Raw genomic sequence first — 27530 nt, 5'->3', positions numbered from 1 at the left:
CAGATACTTGGTCTAAAGATCAGCAAAGAAAAACCATTTTGGGTCCTAGGGCACCAGCATTATTTTCAGTTTGGGGTACTTATAATACATCTATTTTCCTTCAGGAAACCAGAACCTAAATGTGATAGGACATCAAAAGAAAGCATAACTGTTGTGAGTTTTGACTAGGAGCCCTATTTTTGTTTGCTAAAGCTGATGAAATGCAATATATCAGAAATGGGTTGACTTTTATAATGGGGATTTATTAGCTTACACATTTACAGTTCTGAGACCGTGAAAAAATGTCCATATCAGGGTGTCAACAGGATGAAACCTTCTCCCCAAGACTGGCATCCTCAACTCCTCTGTTGCATGGCCAGGCACATGGCGATGTCTGTTGGTCCTGGGTTTCGTTGCTTCCAGTTTCTGGCTTCCTCTTTGAGCGTCTGTTTATGTCCTTGTCTCTTGGCTTCTCTGGCTTTCCTCGCTGAGCTTTATTGGGGGCTTTTTTCTGTGTCTTCTCTCTGGGTCACATCTCAGCCAAAATAGCCTAATCAAAAGGTCCCACCCACAGTAGGTCTACACCCACAGGAATGGATTGAAAGAACATGATCTTTTCTGGGGTACATATAGCTTCAAACCATCACAAGCCCATTTGAAATGTTTTCTCCCAGGTATAACAATTTAGATGATCAGTTTTTACTTTTATAGTTAAGAGAATTTTTACCCTTTAAATCATTTGAGAAACCTATTAAATATTGCATTGCCTTTAGGAATAAGCCTTTTTATCATCCACAGGATAACAGAATGTTGTCAGCAAGTCTCAAAATACAAAGCAGACTAGATCAGCAGAGTATTACTGTATTTGCCTCTTAGGTATGTGAAGTACGGCTCGGGCCCAGCTCGGTTCCCACTCCCAGACATGCTGAAGTATGTCATTGAATTTGCTAGTACAAAGCCTGCCTCAGAAAGCTCTTCATCTCAGAGTGACACACCAGTGACGTTACCAGTGCATTGCCCGGTTTCTGAGCTGACATCTGAGGGAAGGTAATAAAAAAATTTATTTATGGCCAAACTTCTGTTAAAAAAAAAACACAACAAACCATTCCTCCAAACCCCCCTCCCTCCTAATAACAATATGCATTCATCTGTGTATGCATAGAAATCATATCTGGATGGAGCATACCAAATGTTAAGAAGGATTACTTTTAGAGAATGGCATGATTCTTGGGGTGAAGTGGGCTTATACTCTACCTCAGTGTTTGGATTTTTAAAAAATAGAATGTATTCATGTATTTGTGAAACATAAAGCGTTTTAACCTTTTAAAATGGTTGGGCAGGCTATTTAATTGCATAAAATAATTCTTTTAAAGTTATGGGGTATGTGTGTATATGTGTAATCTCCTGTGATTGTGGTATCTGCTCTCTTGCATATATGGGGCTTATTTTTCCATATGCACTTTCCTTTGGGGAAGGAGATTTCCTCCATTATTTTGTGGGGGTGGGGGTGAGGTGGGGAGGGAGAGAAGGAGGAGTAGAGAAGGAGAGAGTGAGGGCTTCTTCTTAAGTCAAAGCTAAAGGGAATTTATGTTCTTCAGTTTTGATGTGAAACAGAAACCTAAATATGGTCAGAAGCTTATTTTATATTCCAGTTGGTTTGTCTATGTGCAGTTTGTACTCTGGACAATAGTTAATTAGGTGAATTAACATTGACTGTACAGCTGCTTTACATATTTTTTTCTCAGAAATTTTACAATGATGATGTAAGGAAGTTGATATATGTATGTATTTTATAGATGAGATACCAGATTACTTACCAGAGACTAGTAATTTTTCCCTGGGTTTTTAGCTAATGAGTGGAGAGCTGGGGTTGTTGACTCCTGCTTGTCTGTACTCTCCCAAGGTGCCACCTAGTTTGTATTCCTATGAGTTGAAGGTTCAGCTGATACTCCACTTTTGTTTTTTCTGTATATTTTGTTTCTGAATAGTCTTACTTTAGTTAGTTGTGTCTTGGAGACTCTGTAGTTGATTCCTTGATTGCTTCAGTTCCAGCCTTCCCTTTTCCATTTTTCTTCTTGTTCCTTTTTTCATGAGAAGGCAGTATAAATGTTTAGGGAATATGAACCATAGAGTCAAGCAGATCTGGGTTTAAATCCCTTTCTGTTACTTACTAGCTAGGTGAACTTGGGAAAGTTGCTTAATTTCTCTAACCTGGAAAAATGGAGTTAATAATAGTATCTGCCTCATAAACAAATGAGATGGTACATATAAAGAAAAGGTTTGGCTCAGTACCTATACAAAGTAAATACTCACTAAATAATAACTGCTTTTTCATATAGCATCTTGCTTTCCAGAGTACATTAATTTAGTCCAAGGCTTGTCTTGGAAATTATCATGTGAGCATGATTTTTGTGTTCCTTCAGTGCAAGTACAGAAAGCTCTTCTCAGGATGCTGAAAGTTCCTTTCCTTCTCCTGAAGATTCTCAACACAAGTCTAAGATCATGAGTAAGCCACTTCCATCTTCTCAGTCTTCCATGGAAATGCCTACACACCCAGCTCCTCGAACAGTCACAGATGAGGAGATAAATTTTGTTAAGACCTGTCTTCAGAGGTGGAGGAGTGAGATTGAACAAGATATACAAGGTTGGCTCTTTAAGAACCTGTCAAGAAATTATTCCTTGCCTTTTTTGTTTATATGAATTTGGAGGTCTAGCACCTTGGGCATACCTCCTGCCATTGCCTCGTTTACTGTTGAATTCTGAAATGGTGGTTGTGGCCTCTTCTGTACTTTTAGTTTCCTATAACACTGGCACACACCCTCATTCTACAGCTATGGAAAGGTTTATCGGCATTTCTGGGAAACTTAGGCTCTCATCGCCTTTGGCTGGGATTTTTCTACATCTGCTGATTTTTGTTTCTACGGTTGTTCATCCCAACCCTGGCTTCAGTTGACCCAAACTTAGAATTTGGCTTTCTTGGACTTAATATTTTTAAAAGTCTTTTCTGTATGAAACATGCTTTATTAAATATTAATGAGGCAGGGAATGTTTGAACAACACACACAATGTAAAATTGATTATTCATTTTTGTGAATGAATAATTCTTCCATGCTGCTTAGACTATTCCTTCTCCCCTTCCTTTCTCCTTTTATCTAGGAAGCAAAAAAATGAATAAAAATCCAGATTCCAGTTTCTCCTTTTAGATCCTGTCTTTGAGAATATATAATACGTTCCAGTGACCTATTAAGGTCTTTTCCTAAGTAGACGTTTTCCCCTTCAAGAAATTTTGGTGCCTATTACAAAAGATAATTTTTAGAACTTCGGTGTAATTGTAATGAACTAAAAGCCTTCATAAGAACCTAAAGCCTTCATAAGAACTAAAAGCCTTCATAAGAACCTAAAGAACCAACTGCTTTAAAACTATGTGTAATCCTTTGTGGTTCATACAGTGAAGCTGAAACCATCAGAACTGTGGTCACAGATAAGCCACTACCATTTGCTTAGTTGAAGCAGCCTATGTGACATGGAGTGAGATAATTTTAACTTTAAGTGTTCTTTTTTAACAGATTTAAAGAATTGTATTGCAAGCACTACCCAGACTATTGAGCAGATGTACTGTGATCCTCTCCTTCGTCAGGTAGAATGAAAATTGATGGGAAATTAGTCAAGGCATGTTCAAATGGTGCTAATGGCAAATACAAAAAGAGCATTTGATAGTATTTCTTTGAGACTGAATGGTAATCTCCCTGAGATATAAGAAAAAATTTCAGATAGAAGTAGGTATTGCTCTCTTTCTTTTTTTAAGGCCAAAGAAAGCAATGTCAACAGTACCAACAATAGAACTTAGAACATGTTGATTTTGATTCTGCTATATGGTATTTTTTCATACAGTAGAAAGGTTTACTGTCAGATAGCAATAAAAATGTCTTACAAAATGGTAATTTAAGTGGTGGCGTGGGCAAATCCTGAACTAGGAACTGACTATCTGTCCTTTCCAGAGTACCGTTATCCTTCGTGATCTTTCATTTAGCAGTGTGCTTTCAAACTTTATTTCTCTAATAATTTATAATTTCAGAAAGAAAAGTAGGCAGGGCAGAAATTCTTATTATCTACTGAAATTTTTGTTTAGAAGAACATTCTGGGCACTGAGGGAGAAAGAATCAACAGTCTGGGGCCTGGCTTAGCAGTGGTCTTTTCATGGATGGACAGAGTAGCTGTAGGGCTAGGGCTTTGTTTCTAAGATGGCATTGAGGCACAATTCTGTTGCATGGCAGGAATGTACCACGTGTATCCTGGGTTTCACCACCAGTAAAACATGTCAAGGTACTGATCAAGTGTAAGTTTAATTTGATTCTATAACTGATTTTCTTATCTTTCACCAATATTTACTGAGCACTTAAGCATTGCTTTATTTCTTCCATGTTGAAAAAATATGTCCTCTTCAAATGTTAAACAAGTTTACAATTAAAAGGGTCTTCTGCCCAGATAGATGGGTAACAACACACAAGAAGAAGTATAGTGAGCATGTGACTTACTTGTAATGAAATATGCTAACTTAAATATTTTTATCAAGTAAATTAGACATAGAACAAGATTGCTGAGAAACTTGTGTAGGTCCCATACGTGGTAGACATTTTCTCTAAGTGGATAGTTTGAGATAAACTGAGCTCGGAATTAGGGGAGAAATATTTAGGTTATCTTTGGTTTTAGAGGCATAATGTAGGAGTTTAGAGTTGGAAGAGTTCTCAGAGCAGTCATCTAATACATTTTGAAGATTTGAGAACTGAAACGTAAGTGGTAGTTCCAATGGCGTAGATGGCTGTATTTTTGTTACTTCATTTTGAATCAACAAGATGTTTTGAAATGAAACCCATATGAAACACATATATAAATAGTCAGTTTTTCTATGTCTCATAGTTGGGAATGATTTTGAATTTGAATATCCTAAATTCTGTTAGGTTGTTTTGCTTAACCAACTCAGGAGCATACCTTCTGACTTGCAGGTGCCTTATCGCTTGCATGCAGTTCTTGTTCATGAAGGACAAGCAAATGCTGGACACTACTGGGCCTATATCTATAATCAACCCCGACAAATCTGGCTCAAATACAATGACATCTCTGTTACCGAATCTTCCTGGGAAGAACTTGAAAGAGATTCCTATGGGGGCCTGAGAAATGTTAGTGCTTACTGTCTGATGTACATTAATGACAAGCTACCCCACTTCAATGCAGGTAAAACTATATTAGTGTGGGGGTGGGGGTATGTTATCTTTATCTTAGCAGAACCCGGAGATGTGGGAATGTGGGGAAATCTGTACTGCCTGGAGATGGGAAATCTTGTACCTTTTAAAAGATTTAAACTGTACTTCATTAGCACACACACAAAAATAACAAGAATAATAATTAGAGTGAAAAAGAGCAATTGAAGTAAAAAAGAACACTGGGTACCTTTGTCTGTTTGTTTCCTTCCCCTATTTTTCTACTCATCCATCCATAAACTAGACAAAGTGGAGTGTGGTCCTTATGGCTTTCCCAATCCCCTTGTCACCCCTCATAAGCTACATTTTTATACAACTGTCTTCGAGATTCATGGGTTCTGGGTTGTAGTTTGATAGTTTCAGGTATCCACCACCGGCTACCCCAATTCTTTAGAACCTAAAAAGGGTTGTCTAAAGTGTGCGTAAGAGTGCCCACCAGAGTGACCTCTCGGCTCCTTTTGGATTCTCTCTGCCACTGAAGCTTATTTCATTTCCTTTCACATCCCCCTTTTGGTCAAGAAGATGTTCTCCGTCCCACGATGCCGGGTCTACATTCCTCCCCGAGAGTCATATTCCACGTTGCCAGGGAGATTCACTCCCCTGGGTGTCTGATCCCACGTAGGGGGGAGGGCAGTGATTTCACCTTTCAAGTTGGCTTAGCTAGAGAGACAGGGCCACATCTGAGCAACAAAGAGGCATTCGGGAGGAGGCTCTTAGGCACAACCATAGGGAGGCCTAGCTTCTCCTTTGCAGCAACCGTCTTCCCAATGGTAAAACCTGTGGTAGAGGGCTGAACCCATCAAACCACCAGTCCCCTATGTCTGTGGTCATGTTAGCAACCATGGAGGTGGGGTAGGCAAATACCCCTGCATTCTCCACAGGCTCCTCAAGGGGGCACTACATCTTTTTTTTTTTTTCCTTTTTTTTTTTTTTTTTAACTTTCCCTTCTTTTTTAAATCAACTGTATGAAAAAAAAGTTAAAAAGAAAACAAACATACAATAAAAGAACATTTCAAAGAGACCATAACAAGGGAGTAAGAAAAAGACAACTAACCTAAGATAACTGCTTAACTTCCAACATGTTCCTACTTTACCCCAAGAAAGTTACCTAATATAGCAACATTTCTGTGAACTTGCTCCTACTATATCCATCAGAAATTCACAGACCATAGTCATTCCTGGGCATCCCCAGAACGTTAAATAGCTTATCTGTTCTTCTTGGATTATTGTTTCCCCTTCCTTAATTGCTCTCTATTGCTAGTTCCCCTACATTCTACATTATAAGACATTTGTTTTACATTTTTCAAAGTTCACATTAGTGGTAGCATATAATATTTCTCTTTTTGTGCCTGGCTTATTTTGCTTAGCATTATGTCTTCAAGGTTCATCCATGTTGTCATATGTTTCACGAGATCGTTCCTTCTTACTGCTGCGTAGTATTCCATCGTGTGTATATACCACATTTTATTTATCCACTCATCTGTTGAAGGACATTTGGGTTGTTTCCATCTTTTGGCAATTGTGAATAATGCTGCTATGAACATTGGCGTGCAGATATCTGTTCGTGTCACTGCTTTCCGATCTTCCGGGTATATACCGAGAAGTGCAATCGCTGGATCGAATGGTAACTCTATATCTAGTTTTCTAAGGAACTGCCAGACTGACTTCCAGAGTGGCTGAACCATTATACAGTCCCACCAACAGTGAATAAGAGTCCCAATTTCTCCACATCCCCTCCAGCATTTGTAGTTTCCTGTTTGTTTAATGGCAGCCATTCTAACCGGTGTTAGGTGGTATCTCATTGTGGTCTTAATTTGCATCTCTCTAATAGCTAGTGAAGCTGAACATTTTTTCATGTGTTTCTTGGCCATTTGTATTTCCTCTTCAGAGAACTGTCTTTTCATATCTTTTGCCCATTTTATAATTGGGCCGACTGTACTATTGTCATTGAGTTGTAGGATTTCTTTATATATGCAAGATGTCAGTCTTTTGTCAGATACATGGTTTCCAAAAATTTTTTCCCATTGAGTTGGCTGCCTCTTTACCTTTTTGAGAAATTCCTTTGAGGTGCAGAAACTTCTAAGCTTGAGGAGTTCCCATTTATCTATTTTCTCTTTTGTTGCTTGTGCTTTGGGTGTAAAGTCTAGGAAGTGGCCGCCTAATACAAGGTCTTGAAGATGTTTTCCTACATTATCTTCTAGGAGTTTTATGGTACTTTCTTTTATATTGAGATCTTTATAATTTATTTAACCAGCCTCCCATTGATAAATATTTAAGTTGTCTTTAGTTTTTTACTTTTTATTTTATACCCTTTGGAGAATCGCTAAATTTTAAAAGCTGTTTCCTGAACAGCCTCATACTCCTCTTAATACTAACTACCAATGCTGAGAGCTATAATAATCATCTGTTTATATTGGTACTTTACTCTTTATAGCCTGCTTTCAAACTTTATTTCTGTAATAACATAACTTCAAAAAGGAGGTAGGTAGGGCAGAAATTCTTACTCACATTTTCTAGCTGGGTAACAGGCTCCAAAAGGTTCTCCACTTGTCTGGAATCATACAACTAGTAAATAAATGGCAGGCCTAAGATTCAGATTCAGTTCTGACTTCAAATTCTGTGCTGCTTTCAATTTATATTATTCTGTCTCTTTTCCTTTCACATCTGTGCAAGATCTTATGACCAACATTTTACAGTGCAGATCATAGAAGCAATTCAAATTTTACTGTGTCAAATAAGTTTAAAAAAACAAAAAACAAAAAACATACTATCTATTTAAGGCATTTTGTCCAGGCAGGATGTTGTCTTTATGATTAGTGTGGCTGGGTATAGAGGATGGGGAAAATTGACCACCTAACAGTAACTGATCCTCTTAGTTGTATATTTACAGTGTGAAGGCATGAGGCATGCACAGCTGCTTGTGGGGTTATTATACAAATGACTATACTAGCTGTTTGTAGTGTAGGGGTCTTATTACATGCATGGTTCATTTTATACTGTAGAAACAAACAGTGGAAACTTTCATTTGCTTAGTGAAAAGACTAGTAATGGCAACCAGTAAGTGTATGTGTTTTTCTGCTATAGGTTTTTGTTTTTGTTTTGTTTTGGTCACAGGACTAGAAATGAAATTTAATATGTTCTTGGTAACTTTGCCATTTTCCATCATAGCTTTTAATGAGCCAGGTATTATTGTTTGTCTAACCATTGTATTAAATTGCTTGCTTGCTTTTTCTCTTGAGATCACTTTCCACATTTTATTTACATTTTAAGACTAACTTGATCTCAAAGTCATGTATTCATACACCTATTTCCTTTTTTTGTTTTCACTTAAACTTAAATGCATGGTTTGTTAAACAAAGACTGTAAACAAATATTTACCATGTCTGCTACATGTAGCACACAGGAATGGCTTTTAATAGAAATTCATTGATACCCCCAACTTTTTTTTTTTTTATTATATGTACAGGTATCAAAACAATCCTGTACATACTTTTGATACTACTAGTAGTCAGCACACACAATACTTCAAAAATTAACACAGTTTGCAACAATATTCGTTGTACCTGCTACTTTAAACAATTTAAGCTGCAACTCTTTCACTAAGCAAGTGGATAAAACAAGCAAGTTATGTTTTTCCTTCTTGAAATTAGTTTTCAGACACACATATCCTTCCACAGCAATCTGACACTTCTTGCCATGCTTTCATCTTGTAAACCTGGATTTTTTGTACTTTGAGTACTCCAGGTTTATGCTTAAATGACAGTGCCTTGATAAGAGGAAAAAGAATTGTGTGGCATTTTCCCTTCTGTTACCTGAAAACATAATGGATTTACAACTATTAAATATATTCTTACAAATGTCCGGGTCATGTTTACCAGCTGAAATTCTTTTACTTAATGTTTGGGTATTCTGCATTGTGATACTTAATCAAGACATTAACATGAGTAGAAGATTGTTGATTTAGGACAACTGTGAGATCCACTAGAATTAATTTTTGTATGTTTGTCCCTCTGGTGGCTGTGGAAACATCTTTGCTCTTGAGGTAGAACTTTAATGGTATACTAATATTAACATTTTTGCATCCGCCATTCCACTGGACTTATTTATTCTATTCATATTAATTTTTGTTACAAAACAAACTGATGGTGCTTCTGGGTATTTAGGTCTACATTCTGTTTTCAGGCCATATATTCTGTTTTCAGAATTTGTCCTTGGTGGCCCAATAATCATGCCTGACCACCTTCTAAGTGTCATGTCTTAATCTTCAAGGCCCCAGCTAGCATCACCATCACCTACTCCTCTTTGTCCTTCTTCAAGTTCTTCCAACAAGCGAAAATTACGGGGAACTTTAACTCCTGTGGAGATCACATCTTCTCCTGCAGCCCAATGCAGCTGCATGCCTAAATTGCTTTCTGATAGCACTAAATTTTGTGAAACTTGAGGCAATATAAATGTCTTAGAATTCATCTGTCCCCTTCTGAGATGGACATTTTCATCAATAGTAGATGCAGTGGTTAAATTGATAAAACTATTTAGCTTGAAATTCTCATTGTATCTGATGATTTTGTTTGCTGCATCCTTGCTGCTTTTCTAGTAATAGGCCTTTATTCCAAATCTTTACTCTATCATTCATTGGTTCAACAGATATTTACTGAGTGCCTACCTACTAATTATGCAAGGCACTGTTATTGGTGTGCTGTGACTGTTAGTAATAAGTTGTTAATATTTTTGATGGATTATGTATATATGGCTGTATTTTTAGTTAGGAGGAAGAAAAAAGGCAAAAGTATCTGATTTTCTTTCCTTCTAGAAAGAAAGAACCTTTTGGGTTCCATTGACCTTTTTGGGAATGGTACTCCTTTTTTTTTCTTCTTTTTTAAAAACATACCTGTGTTCATTTGAATCCTTTTAATTTCTCCTCTGGCTATGTAGAAATAGTTCGTTTATTTCTCACCAGTTACACAGTCTGGTCTCATAAAATGCAAATCTGAATCCTGTCACTCCCTCACTAAATATGCCTCAGTATTTTCCCTTCACCATGAGGTCAAAGTCTAAACCTACTCACGCCACACGTGACCTGACTTAGGCCTTCCTCATCGTATGGAAACCTTTGTTCTTTCTCAGTCCCTCATGTGGAAGGCCCTTCCCCTCCCCCCATTCCCTTCATCTGGCTATTTTCAGTTCACTTTTTTTCATACTCTTTCTAAGATTACCTCCTCTTCTACCTCCAGTCCAGGCCATTTAAATTCCAGAAGCAACTTTCTCATGGGCTCTAGAAGGTGCCATTCACAGGGAATTCATGGTGAACAGTGCACTTCCAGAGCTGTGTAGGGCCTCATCCATGCCCTCAGTCATGGTATAGATGCCCTACTGTAGTGCTCCCATGGAGCCCAGGCACAGGTGCATCGTAACAAGATGGTACTCCATTTTAATCTGTCTTTTATCTTCCTCAGAGGCAGCCCCAAATGAATCAGATCAAATGTTAGGAGAAGTGGATGCCCTATCTGTTGAACTGAAGCATTACATTCAAGAAGATAACTGGAGGTTTGAGCAGGAAGTAGAGGAGTGGGAAGAAGAGCAGTCTTGCAAAATCCCTCAGATGGAATCCTCTACCAGTTCATCATCACAGGATTTCTCTACATCACAAGGTATCTGAGAAAGGCATTTATGCCTGTGATCTAATATCACTCACGCTGTGCTCCCTAAGCCAGCCCTTTACACTCCAACCAACTAAATGATGGCACCATCTTCACAATATATTTCAAATGTGGTTGGTACTACACAACCTGATGGAATAACTTGTGGTTTTAGAATTTCACTGTGTTTGTAGTTTTTGCTCAATACCCAATACTACTCAATAAGATTAGTAGATATACTTTGTGAAAACTCTTCTCCAAAGGTGATATTCCTAATGTAGAGTTGTTCTTAGGAAGCCTTCTTGGCATACAGAAATATTACAGAATTGGGGCACAATTAAGTTTTACAAAATCATCAGTGGGGTCTTGCTGAAATAGCCATTTCTTCTAGTCACTAGTTGCTAGGGAAATTTGCATAGATTATTTTTTTAATTTGGTAGAGTGTTTATTAAATTGTGTATCTCTCCTGCTTACTTTTTATTTGTGTGTTCTAGACTTTATCATCAGTCAGCTGCTAACACCTTTGTACAATTCTTTATCAGAGCCTTCGGTACCCTCTTCTCATGGGGTCCGCTGTTTGTCATCTGAGCATGCTGTGATTGTCAAGGAACAGACTGCCCAGGCTATTGCAAACACGGCACGTGCTTATGAGAAGAGTGGGGTAGAAGCAGCCTTGAGTGAGGTGAGAATGACTTGGAAGTCCAAATTCAAGAGGCTCAGGCTTTCCACAATAATTGCCACAGTTTTTCTCACATTTCTATTATTCTGTTTCTCTGCTGTATTTAACCAACCCCTCTTTATTTCTCCTGTTTTTTCTTAACTCTTTCTCCCTGTTCTGCTGCCACAGCTTAAGGAACCTGAACCCAAGAAGCCCCTGCCCCAGGAAACAAACCTTGCAGAGCAGTCAGAACAGCCCCAAAAGGCTAATGATGCAGAGTCTGCTGCCCAGCCTAATTCTGAGGTCTCTGAAGTCGAGATTCCCAGTGTGGGAAGGATTCTGGTTAGATCTGATGCAGATGGATATGATGAGGAGGTACAGAGATGAGTGTAGGATTTAGCTGTTTGTTGTCAGTCTTATATTTCCTTCGCATGTGACTGAATATACTTTTTAAAGGTGTTTGGCAATAGCTTATATTTTCTCACTGAAACAAATAATGGACAAGAGGGCCACTGTGGTTTTGACCTTAGTTACCATTCTTTAAAAGATACTCTTTCTCCCATTGTACACTGCTCCCAGTATATAGCCATCTAAGCATATACTTATGGGGCCACTGCAAAGATGGCTCAGAAAGGTGTAGAATTTAGTATTATGAGCAAAAACTTGCCTTCTAAATCTAAGGGAGGAATCTTTGTTTTCTGTGATATTTAGTCCATTGTTTTTCTTCCAAAGACGAATTTGTTTTCTGTTGCCCAGTGAGCAAAACAAATGTGAATAGAAGTTGTTTTTAATTCTAAAACTTGAGGACTCCAGAGTGTTCACTGTCTATCCAACTCCCTCCACCCCCTTTTTTTTACTTTGAAATAATTTCAAACTTAGAGGCCAGTTGTAAAAATAATACAACCCCTCTACAGAGAACTTGAACAGATTCCCACTCCCCCATACCCAGATCTACCAATTTTAACATTGTGTTCCATATACCATATTGTTCTCTCCATCTGTCTGTCTATTTTCTGAATATTTGAGAGCATTTTGCTCTTTGAACACTTAAAACTTCCATGTACATTTCCTAAGAATAAGAATATTCACTTATGTAACCACCTTAAGTGCAAGTATCATGTTCAAGAAATTAACATTAATATAAAGCTTACAGTCTGCATTCCAGTTTTTTTTATATGTCCCAATGTCCTTTTGAGCCTTTTCTCCTCCATTATTAGATCCCTTCGAAGATTATGAATTGCATGTAATTGCCATTGTCTCTTCAGTTGTTCTTTCTTATTTTTTTTTAATTGTAGAAACATATATACAACATAAACTTCCCCATCCCAACCACTCCCGAGCATACCATTCACCAGTGGGGTTAATCACATTCACAATATTGCAATACTCTCACTACTATTCATTACTGTAACTTTCCCTTCACGCCAAACAGAAATCCTACACCTATTACCCATTCACTATTTCCTTTTCAGTCATCACCGCACTTAAATAGTCATGCATCTGTTCCTTAGACTTCTTTCCTGTGGGGTTTCTGTTTTTTTTTTTTAATGATTGAGAGGTTTGGATTCCATTATATAGAGTCATATTTGTATAGTCTCTACTTTCCAGATTGTTATAAATGTACTTATTCATCCTAGTAAAACTCTAAAATAATTGTGTATTCAGGGTATGCACTTAACCTACAGTATTAAATTGGAACTCTCACCTCAGACCCTTCCCCTTTTATTTCTTCAGCAGTGCCCTATTGGAGATATTTTAGACATACATCCCTTTCATTCCTGCTAAATTAGAGAGACTATTGGAGTAACTTGTCTTGGGGAAGGTCTTGACATTATGTAGAGGCACAGGGGTGCATGGAGGAGTATGTGTGTGAAACTTGACTTGCAATAGATGCTGGCCAAGGAGCGTACTGCTCTGCTTCCCTTCAGTAATCTGTTTCCCTTTCTTCCATACAGTGTTCTTTTGAACCTTTCTTCTGTCCTTTTTCTCTCTGTGTTTTGTGCCCTCTTGTGGTAGGTGATGCTGAGCCCTGCCATGCAAGGGGTCATCCTGGCCATAGCTAAAGCCCGTCAGACCTTTGACCGAGATGGGTCTGAAGCAGGGCTTATTAAGGTATCTTTTTAAAATTCTAATCTTTATAACACAGGTGTCATAATATTGGGGCAGTAATTCTATAAGACGGGGAACAATGGAGTTAAAACATGTCTTTCACCAAAATGAAACCTTTCCTGTCCAGCTAATTAGCAAGCTATCCCACAATACTGATCACGCCTCTTCTCTAGCATAAAGCAGCCTTAGCAGTCCCTGAGCTACAGGGGCTTTGTTGTTGTTAGATGTATGTTAATAAAGCTATGAATGAAATTTTGCTTTTGTAATTTGGGGGCCATAATATAAGGAAGTAGGCCAGGCTTTTTTGAACTACTTGTATAATATTGTGTTTATGTGGCTATTTTAAAATTCAAGTCAGTGGGACTCAAGGATGAAGCTGAAACAATAAAAACTAAATATTTGTTTTTCCAAGAATTTTATGGGAAAAAAATTAATTTCTTTGAGTATAGTGTCTTTGGTGCCAGATGCTAGAGGAGCTTCATTCCCTGTGAAATGCAAATGACTTAAGGATTCCATAACTGCCTTTATAATAGCTCATGGCTTATTCCTTAGATGCCTGCTTAGTCATGAGAACCTCTTGTCCTTAGGCATCAGTTTCTGTGTGCAAAGGCTCACCATGGACCCTACGCTAACTATTAGTTCTGTCTCTAATAGGCATTCCATGAAGAATACTCCAGGCTCTATCAGCTTGCCAAAGAGACCCCCACCTCTCACAGTGATCCACGGCTTCAGCATGTCCTTGTCTACTTTTTCCAAAATGAAGCACCCAAAAGGGTAGTGGAACGGACCCTTCTGGAACAGTTTGCAGATAAAAATCTTAGCTATGATGAAAGGTGAGAAGGGAATATCCGGGTGAATAACCCCGTCTTCCTGGGTCTGGCCAGGCTAACTCCTCTGGTGGGGAAGCTTTGCACTGTACCCTTTCACTGCTTTCTGAAATTTGTCCCCCACAGATCAATCAGTATTATGAAGGTGGCTCAAGCTAAACTGAAGGAAATTGGTCCAGATGATATGAATATGGAAGAATACAAGGTGAAGTCTTTTTCTCTTAGTCTCTGGATATTTTATAAAGCAGAAACAATTTCTAAAGCAAAATAAATAATTTTGTATTCTCACAGACTAACTTGTTTTTCCTGCATCCCCTTCCCAAAATGGAAAAGAATGGATAAACAGTCCTTTCTTGTACTAAAGATAGCTGGCTGCTTTAGTTCCATTCTTCTTTTAGAATAAATCAACAATTCGTTTCCCTTAAATACCTACTTTAGCTAAGTCCTAGGCAATAAAATTCTTGAAGTCAGGGTTTTGGCTTGTTTCAATTAATAGAGCTTTCTAATGTGCATTAAAATACATATGTAACTGGAAATTTTCAAAAAATTATCTCAGTCTCCCTAAAATGATGCTACATACCACCTGTGGTGTGCTGACCACACTTAATGAGCTTGAGCATTGTTCTGTGTGAGCCTTGTTCTCCCTGCTTCCTCACATCTGGATGATTTTGTCAGAATTTGAGAAATCATTCATTTAAATCAGAGCTGTTTGACCTTGACTTGGGTTTTTGGCATTAAGAATAAATTCTATAGCGCATGTGAAATAAATACTTCTGTTCCTCAGTGGAGGAACAGAACATCAAAAAATTAAGGTCAGAAATAGACTTATATTCTAAATGTTGGATAGGTTTTTTGTTTGTTTTTGTGCCTGGCCATATGTTCTCATTCAAAGTTTGTGTTGAATTTAAAACTTACTGCAGTGAAACATACTGAAATAGTTTATTGTGGTCATAATCATTAATGGTAGTCATTATTTTTCAGAAGTGGCATGAAGATTATAGTTTGTTTCGAAAGGTGTCTGTGTATCTCCTGACTGGCCTCGAACTCTATCAAAAAGGAAAGTATGTTGGTCTTTTTGGTCTTTTACTACACAAAGATTATTGGTTGAGACACTGATATTTATCAGTGCTTACCCAGGAATACTAAAAATCTCAGCTGTGCCTCATTTCCCTTTCACATAAGCCAGTGTGCCTCCACTCTTCCCAGGGCTGCATTACAGTTTGGCTGTGAACATCACACATATGTTTTCATTCTTCCCCTACCAATGGATCTATTAGTAAACAGATACACTGTGCCAGCCTTTCTTTGTGATAACTGAAGATGAACTCAGAAAATGAATTTTTGAGTTGACATGGACCTTAGTGAGCATCTAGTCTGCTCCTTTGTCTTAGAGATGACTCAGCCTGAGGCCCAGGGAAGTTTCATGATTGCCTTGTGTGTCTTGGCCAGTTTTTAGAAGAGCTGGAACTAACTGCTGTCTTTGGCCCTCAGACTTTTCCCAGTATACCATGCTACCTCCATTTTAAAGACTTTTCCATAGTTGTACCCAAGTAGACTGTTGTATTGGGAAGCAGTGAGGTCTAGGCCCTTGATTTGGAGGAAAGTGCACTGAGCTGTTTTTTTTTTTTCTTTTCTTTTTTTTTTTCAATCTTCATTTTATTGAGATATATTCACATACCACACAGTCATGCAAAACAAATCGTACATTCGATTGTTCACAGTACCATTACATAGTTGTACATTCATCACCTAAATCAATCCCTGACACCTTCATTAGCACACACACAAAAATAACAAGAATAATAATTAAAGTGAAAAAGAGCAATTAAAGTAAAAAAGAACACTGGGTACCTTTGTCTGTCTGTTTGTTTGTTTGTTTCCTTCCCCTATTTTTCTACTCATCCATCCATAAACTAGACAAAGGGGAGTGTGGTCCTTATGGCTTTCCCAATCCTATTGTCACCCCTCATAAGCTACATTTTTATACAATTGTCTTCAAGATTCATGGGTTCTGGGTTGTAGTTTGATAGTTTCAGGTATCTACCACAGCTACCCCAATTCATTAGAACCTAAAAAGAGTTGTCTAAATTGTGCGTAAGAGTGCCCACCAGAGTGACCTCTCGGCTCCTTTTGGAATCTCTCTGCCACTGAAGCTTCTTTAATTTCCTTTCACATCCCCCTTTTGGTCAAGAAGGTGTTCTCCATCCCATGATGTCGGGTCTAGATTCCTCCCCGGAAAGTGCACTGAGCTGTTTTTTACCTCCCGTTTTCTAAGGTACCAAGAAGCACTTTCCTACCTGGTGTATGCCTACCAGAGCAATGCCGCTCTGCTCCTGAAGGGCCCCCGGCGGGGGGTAAAGGAATCAGTGATTGCTTTATACCGAAGAAAATGCCTTCTGGTTTGTACTATTTCTAAAGCCTTAAGAATTTTTTCTTTTCTTTCTTTCTTTTTTTTTTTTTTGTTTTTGTTTTTGTTTTTTGTTTAATTTTGCTTACCCCTTCTCCTGAAGCCCTGAGGAGATAACATTTAAAAAAAAATCTCCAACAGTGTTTAGATTTCTTCCAAACTCAAGAGTAGTTTTACTATAGAAACAGGTTCTTTTAAGTTCCTTTAAGTGAACATTGATCTTCAACCTCTGGCAGAAAATAGGATGAGAATCCATTACCCCTTTCTCTGTCTATATATATACACCTGCTTTGCAGCATTTATCACATCTGTTCCCTGCTAGGTTGTGAGGTCCTTGAGACAGATCCTCTTCTTACTCAGCTCTTTCTGCAAAGTGTTTGGCATGTACTAGACTTAGAATAAATGTGTGTGAAGGAATGCAGTGGTTCTCTATTAAGGTTTGTGAGTTCCAGAAAACTCCAATTTTTCAAAAAAAGGAATGAAACATAAAAATTGGGCCTGCCATGTTCTCTTAATATCGTTGTCATATGCCAATGAAGACTGCCTAGGCCTATTTTGCATTTGGTAACCATGTGGAAAGGCAGACCCATCTCTCCTTTGCCTACCCAAGGGTTTATGCAGGTGCTTGTCCTTCAGAGAACTCTTAAGAAGTGGCTTGCCCTCAGATTATCTGCTGGTGTTTGTTTTCACTAATACCCAGTGGATTTGCACTTCACAGAAGTATTCAGACCAGCATTTCCACCACTGCCTTGGCCTTAATACCAAATGGAAAAGATGAAGTTGTGACATTTATTCATCTCAAGAGCTTCATTTTCTTGTTTTTACTTTGATTTCTTTATCATTTGTAGATGTGGCAGGGTTGCTTTGAAGCAAAAAAAAGCGCCTTATATATTTGCTGAATTTTATTAGAGCCTTTTTTTAAATCACCAAATACAGGTTTACATTTTGAGTGTCCTGCTCAGCTTCCAAAGTGATACCATAATAGGAATCTTGATTCATTAGATCACTGATTCTCAGTCCCCACTGTGCATCAAGATCACCTGGGGCAGCCTTCTGAGCCGTATGCTCAGGCTCCTCCCCAGACAATTAAACCAGAATCTCTGGGGAGGGACGTGGGCATCATTGTTTCCTCAGCTGGTGATTCTGATACTCAGTGGAGCTGGAGAACCATTAACTAGGTCTTTTTGTAAATGCAGGTATTAAGCATAACCTTGATTTTGAAGTGGTAGTTGAGGCCAGTGTGTCTCCAACTTTGCCACATTAGAATCACCTTGGGAGTTTTTAAAACTTGTGGTGCCCAGTCGCCCCATACCAATTAAGTCAGCATGACTAGGTTGGGAATCCAGACAGTAGTAGTTTTGTTTAAAATCTCCAGGTGATTCCAATGTGCAATTTAGTTTGGGAAACACTTGTTTCCAAACTTTTAAATAGATGCTTATCTGTCTTGTTAAATAGACATTTGTCTTTTTCAGACTTGTTTTTTCCACTCTTTTCTTCTGTAGGAGCTGAATGCCAAAGCAGCTTCTCTCTTTGAAACAAATGATGACCACTCTGTAACAGAGGGCATTAATGTTATGAATGAGTTGATCATTCCCTGCATTCATCTCATCATTAATAATGACATCTCCAAGGATGACCTAGATGCAATTGAGGTCATGAGAAACCACTGGTGCTCTTACCTTGGCCAGGATATTGCAGGTATGTTGTTGCTTGCACTTTCAATGATTTCTAAGGGTTTTTAGAACTCAAGAAATTATGGTGGGTCTTTCTTGATGGCACTGGTTGTCAAACCTTTTTAAGTCATTGGAACCCCCAGCATACAACTGAGTTAAAGGTAGATGTGCTCCATAGAAACAGGAGATGGGGGCTCTGGGCCTCTGCCCTTCTCACCCTCCCCATGTCTCCTCTGTCCAGTTGAAGTATCTCCACAGACAACCAGCAAGCCCTCTTGCGAAAAAATCATTGCTTTCCAGGAATGTCAGACTTTTATTTTTCATCTGAACTGTCTTATAGTTTAAAAATTCAAAATCTTTTTATGCAGTTTGATTATTTGCTGGTGCCATGACTAGGTTTTCCTGTAACTCAAAGTGGAAAAACATAAAAATATTCTTAACTACAGTGACTTCAAGATTAATAAATTAGTACACAGACTATCCTTGCTTGCTGAAAGAGAAGGAACCTCAAACTAGTTATCTTTAGGTGAATGAGAGAGACTTGAAAAGATGGTGTTTGGGGATAAAAGTACTCTAATATGAATCCTCTTTATTTCTCATTGGTAGAAAGATATTCCATTGTCTTGTTCAGGTTTATCATAGTTATTGAAAAATTTTATTACTAGTAGCTACTTATTCCTTTTAATGTCTTCAGTTTTTATTTAGACTGTGTGTGATATACAGCTTTACTTAGTGCCATATGTACATACTGGTGTATTTTAATCATTTGAAAGAAAATCACACCATTTTATTTATGGTATAAGTATCATATCTATTTTCTCAAATTTTAAAAGAATGGTTAACTCGATGACCTGTCCATAAGAAAGTGAATATATAGTATTATTTTGCCACACATCGGATGACTTAAAGCAGTAACCTAAAGTATATTTGGCAAATATGTCTTCGCTCTTCATCTGGCCTGAAGGGATCATTATTTATTGCTGGCTGTCAGCATAATGCTTTTGACCTTCGAGGTTGAGTGATGGGCTATTTGAAGGCCTTCATGTAGAATCACAGGCTTATTATTTTCACTCACAGATCTTTTTAGCTGTATATGTAACCATCCACTCTCCTTCCACAGAAAATCTGCAGCTGTGCTTAGGGGAGTTTCTTCCCAGGCTTCTAGAGCCCTCTGCAGAAATCATCGTCTTGAAGGAGCCTCCAACTATTCGACCCAATTCTCCCTATGATCTTTGTAGCCGATTTGCGGCTGTCATGGAGTCGATTCAAGGGATTTCAACTGTGACGGTGAAATAAGTCTGCATGTATTCAAGGCCCATCCTGATCTGGTTGCCTTATGGATGCACAGAATTCTGTTGTCACAGTGTTGCCCTTGGGAAAGGGATTAGATGGACAAGTAAGATTTGGATCCAGACCCTAACCATCTGTGTGTGTAAAGAAGGATTAAAAATAAAATTGCACTTTTTAGGTACAGAATTGTAAAAAGCTATTTTACTAGAAAAGGCAGGAACCAGGAATTATGCCAGAAGACCTAAAATGCCTCTTGTACCTACAAGAATGCTTGGGCTTTTCCAAGCCTTTTGTCACTTTTTAAATTATCCTTCAGGCATAAATGTTTTTGACAGCAGAATAGAAGAGTGATTCATCAGAACCTGAACCAGATGAACAACTGCTAGTTATTTTATCAAATACAGGTGACATTTAAAAATTCTTACCTGCAGGAGATTAGAAATGTAAATTTTATTGGCTCTTGACAGGAGATGACAAAATGGGTTGCTGATGAACTGCTGCCCTTTCACATGTGGGTAGAATACAGGGTCACTTGGCAATAAGAAACTGAAAAGTCAGAAGAAATCTGCCTCTCCTCCTTTCTTTCCCGCCCCCCCCTTCTTCTCCCTCTCTCTTTTATTTTATATTTTTAAATAAACCGTGAAACCTCATACTCAGTCCTAAGTGAAAGAAAGGAAAGCATTAAGGATTTTATATAGAATTACATTGTGAAACTTGACTAAACAAAGCATTTTGATAGTTAACCACTTAGGTAATTTTTTCTAACATCTGAAAATTGTCAAAAACAGGCGTCTAAGGCTGCTGCTGGCCCAAAAGAACATTTTTATCCCCCATCCCTTTTTTGCTTTTGAAAATAAGAGATGTGGATTTGTAAAAAGAAAATTATATGTATATGTATATGTAGAAAGAGAAATATCCCATTTGACCGTTTTTAAAAGGCTCTTCATTTGGGGATTGTGTTTTAACTAAATTTAAGGATTAATGGGAGAATTGTGGGAGGGAAGAACACTTGATACAACTATGCAGATTTTATAAGTGTGCAATAAAAGCATTTGTTTTATTTTTGGTGTGCAGTAGGACCTTTATTTTTTTAACTAATTTTTTGCATTATGGAAATAGATGGATTCAGTAAGTATCTTTTCTTTTTTTTAGGAATTTTATTAAGATACATTCACATACCATACAGTCCATTCAAAGCAGACAGTTAGTGGCTTTTAGTAAAATCAGAGTTGTGCATTCATCACTTCAGTCAATCTTCGAACATTTTCATTACTCCAAAAATAAAAACCCCATACCCCTTAGCAGTCACCTCCATCGTTCCTCAGCCCTACATAACCACTAATCTGTGTCTCTGAAAATTTATTTCTATTTACGTTTCATAAAAATGGACTCTTACATTTCATAAAAATGGAATTGTGCAATATATACTACTTTTCATCTGGTTTCTCTCACCTAGCATAATGTTATTTTTTTAAATTGTGTGTGTGTGTGTTTTTAATTAGGTTGTATGTTTACATAAAAGTCATATAAAAAAATATGATGTTCCCGTATACCCCACTGTTGTTGACAGTTTGAATTAGTGTGGTGCCTTGGTTATAACTGATGAAAGAATATTAAAATAATACTATTAACTAGTCCATAGTTTACATAGGTATATTTTTTCCCATATACCACCCTATTATTAACCTTGTAATAGTGTCGTACGTTTATTATAATTCATGAAAGAACATTTCTTATATTTGTGCTATTAACAACAGTCAGTGTCCACAACAGGGTTCACTGTGTTATACAGTCCCATATTTTATCCCTTAGCTTTCCTTCTAGTAACATATTCAATCACATTCACACCCATAATTCAGCACTGTTAATTACCCTCACAATAATATGCTACCATCACCACTATCCATTTCCAAACATTTATAATCAACCTAATTAGAAATTCTGCACAAAGCATTAGTTCCCCATTCTTTACCGCCATTCTATCTCCTGGTAACCTATATTCTAGATTATAACTCTATGAGTTTGATTATTATATTAGTTCATATTAGTGAGATCATAAAATGTTTGTCCTTTTCTGTCTGGTTTTTTTCACTCAACATAATGTCCTTGCTTGGGTTGCTTCCATCTTTTGGCAATTGTGATTAATGTCGCTACAAACATCAGTGTGCAGCTGTCTGTTCATGTCACTGCTTTCAGTTCTGAGTATATACCTAGCAGGGTGCTTATTGGATCATATGGCAATTCTATACTTAGCTTCCTGAGGAACTGCCAGACTGTCTTCCACAGCGGCTACACGATTTTACATTCTCACAAGCAGTGAATGAGTGTTCCTATTTCTCCACATCTTCTCCAACACTTGTAGTTTTCTGTTGTTTTAATAGTGGCCATCCTAGTAGGTGTGAAATGATATCTCATTGTGGTTTTGATTTGTATTTCCCTAATAGCTAGCGATGCTGAACATCTTTTCATGTGCTTTTTAGCTATTTGAATTTCTTCTTTGGAAAATGTCTATTCAGGTCTTTTGCCCTTTTTTAAATTGAGTTGTGACAAAGTCCTTTGAAGCACAAGCGTTTTTAATTTTGAAGAGGTCCCAGTTATCTGTTTTTACTTCTTGTTGCTTGTGCCTTGGGTGTAAAGTCTAAGAAACCATTACCTACCACAAGATCTTGAAGATGCCTCCCTATCATCTAGGAGTTGTGAGATCCTGGCTCTTATATATAGGTCTTTGGTCCATTTTGAGTTAGTTTTTGTATATGGTGTGAGATAGGGGCTCTGTTTGATTCTTTTGCATATGGATATCCAGTTCTCCCGGCACCATTTGTTGAAGAGACTATTCTCCCCAAGTCAGCATATCCATCTTTATGACAGTATCATGACGTTTCTACCACTGTAGTTTTGTAAATATGCTTTAAAGTAAGGAAGTGTGAGTCCTCCAATTTCATTCTTATTAGGGGCCACTTACCCTTCCTAATAAATTTGATAATTGGCTTTTCCGTTTCTGCAAAGTAGGCTGTTGGAATTTTGATTGGGATTGCGTTGAATCTTGGTAGAATTGACATCTTGACAATATTTAGTCTTCACTCCATGAACACGGAATGTCCTTCCGTTTATTTAGGTCTTGGCTTTCTTTGAGCCATGATTTTCCTGGCCTGTGCAGCAGATGGCGCTCTTCAGCAAGCTTTTCCCTGGAACCCTATGTAGAACCCTACGTCTTGGAAACTTCCACCACCTTTGCAGGGGCAGGATTGAAGCAATGGTGGGGCGGCCCCTGTCAGGTGCAGGTTAAAACTGCGGCTCAGAGGGCTCAAAGCCGGGACTTAGATCACAATCTGCCAGTCAAAAGCCTTGATCAGTACTCGGCTGTGCTCCCACCTCCCGGGTCTTGGGGAAGAGGGCTCCCTCTCCTTCAGCAGCTAGCCTTGAGAGGGATTGGGCACCAGCAGTCACCACTGAGTGCTTTACTCACAGTTCTTTACCCCAGTGTCTTCACCCAGCTCTTTCCCAGATGCTGTACAATGTTGCTCTGGCTTCGGGAGCCCTAGAACAGTTGTGTGTGTCCTGTATTCCACTGGCTGTTTTTGGAGGAGCACTGAGTACTGCATCTCCCTACTCAACCAGCTTCCCTGGAAGTCTGCCAAGCATTTGTCTTGTTTCGGGTTTTCTTTAAATCTGCTTAAATGAAAAAGTAGATTACAGGCTTGAGAAGCTTGATAGGGTTGGAGGTGCCAGGGTTTGAAATAAGAGCAGAGAACAGTCAGTTCTTAAGCAGCTCCTAGTGGTGATTGATATCTTTTTATCCCATTTGCTAGTCGTACTGCTTGTAAGTATATCCTCTTTATAACTGTCAAATTTTAGAATGCAAAAGATTTTCTTAAGGACTGAATTTCATATTTGATTGAAAGGCCATCTTTTACAAATATACAGAGGAACTTTAGTGTTTTAAAGCCTATTACAATGATTGGTTTTATAGGAATTTGATTAATTTTCCTACCCAGTAACTATCTTTTACTGTTTAAAATTCTTTGTACCACTATTTGCCTTTCACTTTGTAATATGTCATAATTAGGTACCGTGCCTCATGCTTCAGTTATATTATTTCACTTAATATAATGACTTACGATGATGGTAGGGACCATGATTTGCCAAGATCATAGGCTTTATTCAGTAGTGAAACCAGGACTCCACTCTTGGTGTGTCTAGCCTCAAGGCCTGTGCTTTTAAAAATTGCTCAACTGTGCATAGTAGTCTTAGAAAATATTTTGATTTGTACCTTTTTGCAATTAGGTATTTCCTGGTCAGCTATTGGGAACTATTAGGGATCTACATTTGGGCAAAGGAAGCAACAGGTGGACATCCGAGGATGCAAACGGAGAGTTGGCATCATTTGGGCCAGTGCATACTACCAGGGGAAGTGCTGAGAACTTTTTCCTCAGCTGCCTTTAGATCCAGCCTGGCTTCTTACAGGGATCCACAGACTAAGGCCCTGGCCTGTTTTGGTATAGCCTTCAGACTAAGAATGATTTTTACATTTTTAAAGATTGTGAAGAAGAAGGATGGAGCAGTGGGGGAGGAGGAGGAAGAAGAAACCTATGTGATCCTGGCCTAAAATAACTCGAGTTTGGACAGCACACTTACCTGAGCCTAAGTCCCCTTGAGACTGGGTTTAGACTTTTCATAGTTAACGGATTGCCACCCCTTTTTGTTTGGGTTTGTTAACCCCTTTAAGAACTATGATGCATACAAACTCACTATTATTTTTTATCCTACCTGCTTCAAGAAAGAAGTACTAGATGGACAAATACAACAGAACAATTTAGGTACATCAATGATTGAACAAGAGGCGAGGCTTGAGTGGAGAACTGGGGGTGTAGCAGGAATACGATAGAGGGGGAAATTAGTTGTAGCAGAACTCATGTGGCTGTAGTTTATTCATTTTCACTGTTCAGTTTATTGTATTCATTATGTAAATATGCCACACAATTTATGTATTCTGTTCATTGTCATATCTTTTGGTGTGCACACAAATGCATTTCTGTTGATATGTAACTAGGAGTGAAATTACTGGATCATAGGATTCTGTGTGTGTGTTCACACACATGTGTAAACTTGATTAGATTCTGCCAATTTTCCAAAGTGGTTATACCAATTTAAACTTCCACCAGCAGTTTTTTATAAGAGTTCCAGTTACATCTTTGTCAACATTTGGTTTTGTTGGTATTTTTAATTTTAGAGCTTCCAGTGGTAGGTGGTAACATCTCATGGCTTTAATTTGTACTTCTCCGCTTACTAACCATGTTGAACGCCTTCATGTTTATTCACCTTTGGTATTCTCTTTTGTGAAATACCTATTTAAGTCTCTTGCCCATTTTTTGTTGTTGTTGAATGTATTCTCTTGTTGATTTTTAGCAGTTCTTTACATATTTTAGTATTGAATCTTTGTTGGTTATATTTATTTAAGGTATCTTTTCTCATTCTGTCATTTGATGAAAATTTCTTAATGTAGTCCAATTTACCACTTTTCCTTCAATATTAGTGCTTATTATATTCTGTTGAAGACAAAATTATCGAAGGTCACAAAGATACCCTCCTGTATTATTTTACAGAAGTTGTACTGTTTTATCTTTCACATTTATCTGATTGACCCTGCACCATTTATTGGAAACATTGTTCTATTCCCAGTGCTGTGCACTGCTACGTTTGTCATAAATCAAGTGTCCATGTAGTGGGCTTTTCTGGGCTCTTTTTCTTGTTCCATTGGTCTGTCTGTTTACTTCTGCCAATATCAATCAATCTGTCTTAATGAATGTAGCTTTATAATATCTTGATTTCCACTATGATAAATTTGCCACTTGTATTCAAAATTATTTTGGCTATTCTTGATCCTTTGCACTACCATATAAATTTTAGAATCAGCTTATCAGTTTTCACACAAGCATACATGATTCTCCTGGAATTTTGATTGTTATACATGCCTATAGATAATTTAGGGAGAACTGACATCTTCTGACCTGTGAACTTTATAAGCTTCTATTTATTTAGGTCTTCTTTAATTTCTGTATACAGGTCTTGTACATTTTCCATATGATTTATTTCTGGATTTTTGATGTTTTTAAAGCTATTGTAAATGTCATTTTTAAAATTCGATTTTAAATTATTGCTCATATGTAAAAACATTGATGTGTTTATAGCAAACTTGTATCCAAGTACCTTGCTAGATTCATTTATTAATTCTAATAATTTATCTGTAGATTTGCTCTACATACACGATTACGTTATCTGTGAGTGATGACTTCTATTTCTTTATTTCCATTCCTTACAATTTTTATTTGTTTTTCTTGCCTGATCACACTTTTTAGGACCTTAGGTATAATGCTGAATGGAAGTCGTGATCTTTTTCCCCCAATATCAGAGGGAAACGTTTCCAATATTTCACCATTAAGTATGCTGTTGTTATTTTGTCGATTCCATTTATTAGGTAAAGAAAGATCCCTTCTATTTCTAGTATGCTACATCTAGTGAAATGATCATGTGGATTTTCTTCTTTATTCTGTTAATATATCAATTACATTTGATGATTTCGAATGTTAAACCAACCACACACATTGCCAGAATAAACTGAATTTGGTCATGTTATGTTTTTTATATGCAGCTGGAATTTTTTTTCAGATTCTGTTTAGGACTTTTGCATTTATTTATAGTCATGAGAAAGACTGGCCTTTAATTAGCTTTTGTTACGGAGATTATTCTGTCCTTATTGAAAAAGTTAGGAAATGTCCTCTTGTTTTCTGTGCTCTGGAAGAGTTTGGATAAGATAGGATTATTTCTTCTTTAATGTTTGGAAGAATTTGTCAATGAAGCCATCTGAGCCTGGAATTTTTGTTGTTTTGTGGGAATGTCCTTATGTATTCAATTTCTTTCATAGACATAGTATATAGGGCTTTCAAATTTGGGGGGAAGGGGTATTTTCTCTTGTGTCAGTTTTGGAAAATAATTAAAAATTTGTTCATTTTATCTAAAAATTATTGTCATAAAGTTCTCAATAGCCTCTTGTGATATTTTTTAAATGACTCTAGGATCTGTAGATCTTTTCATTAGTGGGTAAATTGTATCTTCTTGCTTTTCTTTTTGCTTACTTTTTCTTGGGGTTTATTATTCTTTGCAAAGACCACTTTGCTTTTGTTGTTCTTCTCTTTTGTAAGTTTCTTTCTGCCTTTTTTTTTGTTGTTGTTGCTCCTAAGCTCTTCAGAAGTACATTCTTAACCTTCCTGCCAATCCAAAATTAACTGTGTTGCTCTAAAAACCACAGCTGCCTAGGTCTTAACCCTACAGATACTAATGTATTAATTTGGACTGAGCCCTTGATGCGTTCATGTTTAAAAGCATCACAGGTGATTCTGATATATAGTCACAGTTGAGAACCACACCTTCATTTTCTGCCACTAAGAAGGTGGCTTTTACCTTGTTGACACTGAATTTTATGATTTTGTATAAAGTCTATAGAACCTCCCTCAGTAATAGTTGACAGGATTTCATGCTTTATGAATTGATATATTTTATCTTCTGCATATTATTCATGTTATAACTTAAACTCAATTTTGATGGAGATACAGAAAAACTGATCATTTTCTGTATAGCTAAACTTTCCTTTAATTACATTATAAGTTCCTTAATCCCCCCACCACAAGGTTCAGTT

At 37.6% G+C, this 27530-nt stretch overlaps 1 protein-coding gene across 7 annotated transcripts in view; it reads left to right on the top strand.

The window, feature by feature from the left end:
- Positions 1 to 20899, top strand: part of USP28 (ubiquitin specific peptidase 28) — a 77381-nt gene extending 56482 nt beyond the window's left edge. For 3 of the 7 annotated variants that reach the window (XM_037841494.1, XM_037841493.1, XM_037841499.1), the window contains 14 exons: positions 856 to 1026; positions 2403 to 2623; positions 3546 to 3616; positions 4983 to 5211; positions 10691 to 10885; positions 11416 to 11555; positions 11721 to 11906; positions 13548 to 13643; positions 14295 to 14473; positions 14594 to 14672; positions 15449 to 15528; positions 16743 to 16866; positions 18377 to 18572; positions 19668 to 20899. In XM_037841494.1, coding sequence (XP_037697422.1) covers positions 856 to 1026; positions 2403 to 2623; positions 3546 to 3616; positions 4983 to 5211; positions 10691 to 10885; positions 11416 to 11555; positions 11721 to 11906; positions 13548 to 13643; positions 14295 to 14473; positions 14594 to 14672; positions 15449 to 15528; positions 16743 to 16866; positions 18377 to 18572; positions 19668 to 19843 — 2143 coding nt within the window. In that variant the 3' untranslated portion in view covers positions 19844 to 20899. The remainder of the gene's footprint in view (positions 1 to 855; positions 1027 to 2402; positions 2624 to 3545; positions 3617 to 4982; positions 5212 to 10690; positions 10886 to 11415; positions 11556 to 11720; positions 11907 to 13547; positions 13644 to 14294; positions 14474 to 14593; positions 14673 to 15448; positions 15529 to 16742; positions 16867 to 18376; positions 18573 to 19667) is intronic. The other 4 variants (XM_037841496.1, XM_037841495.1, XM_037841498.1 and 1 more) reach the window with 2 other exon arrangements.
- Positions 20900 to 27530: the final 6631 nt, after the last annotated feature.

This window comes from Choloepus didactylus, chromosome 6 (genome assembly GCF_015220235.1).
Source record: "Choloepus didactylus isolate mChoDid1 chromosome 6, mChoDid1.pri, whole genome shotgun sequence".
In the NCBI taxonomy this organism is placed as follows: domain Eukaryota; kingdom Metazoa; phylum Chordata; class Mammalia; order Pilosa; family Megalonychidae; genus Choloepus; species Choloepus didactylus.
Note: the sequence above shows the minus strand (reverse complement) of the source record. Positions and strands in the feature narration are given on the sequence as shown.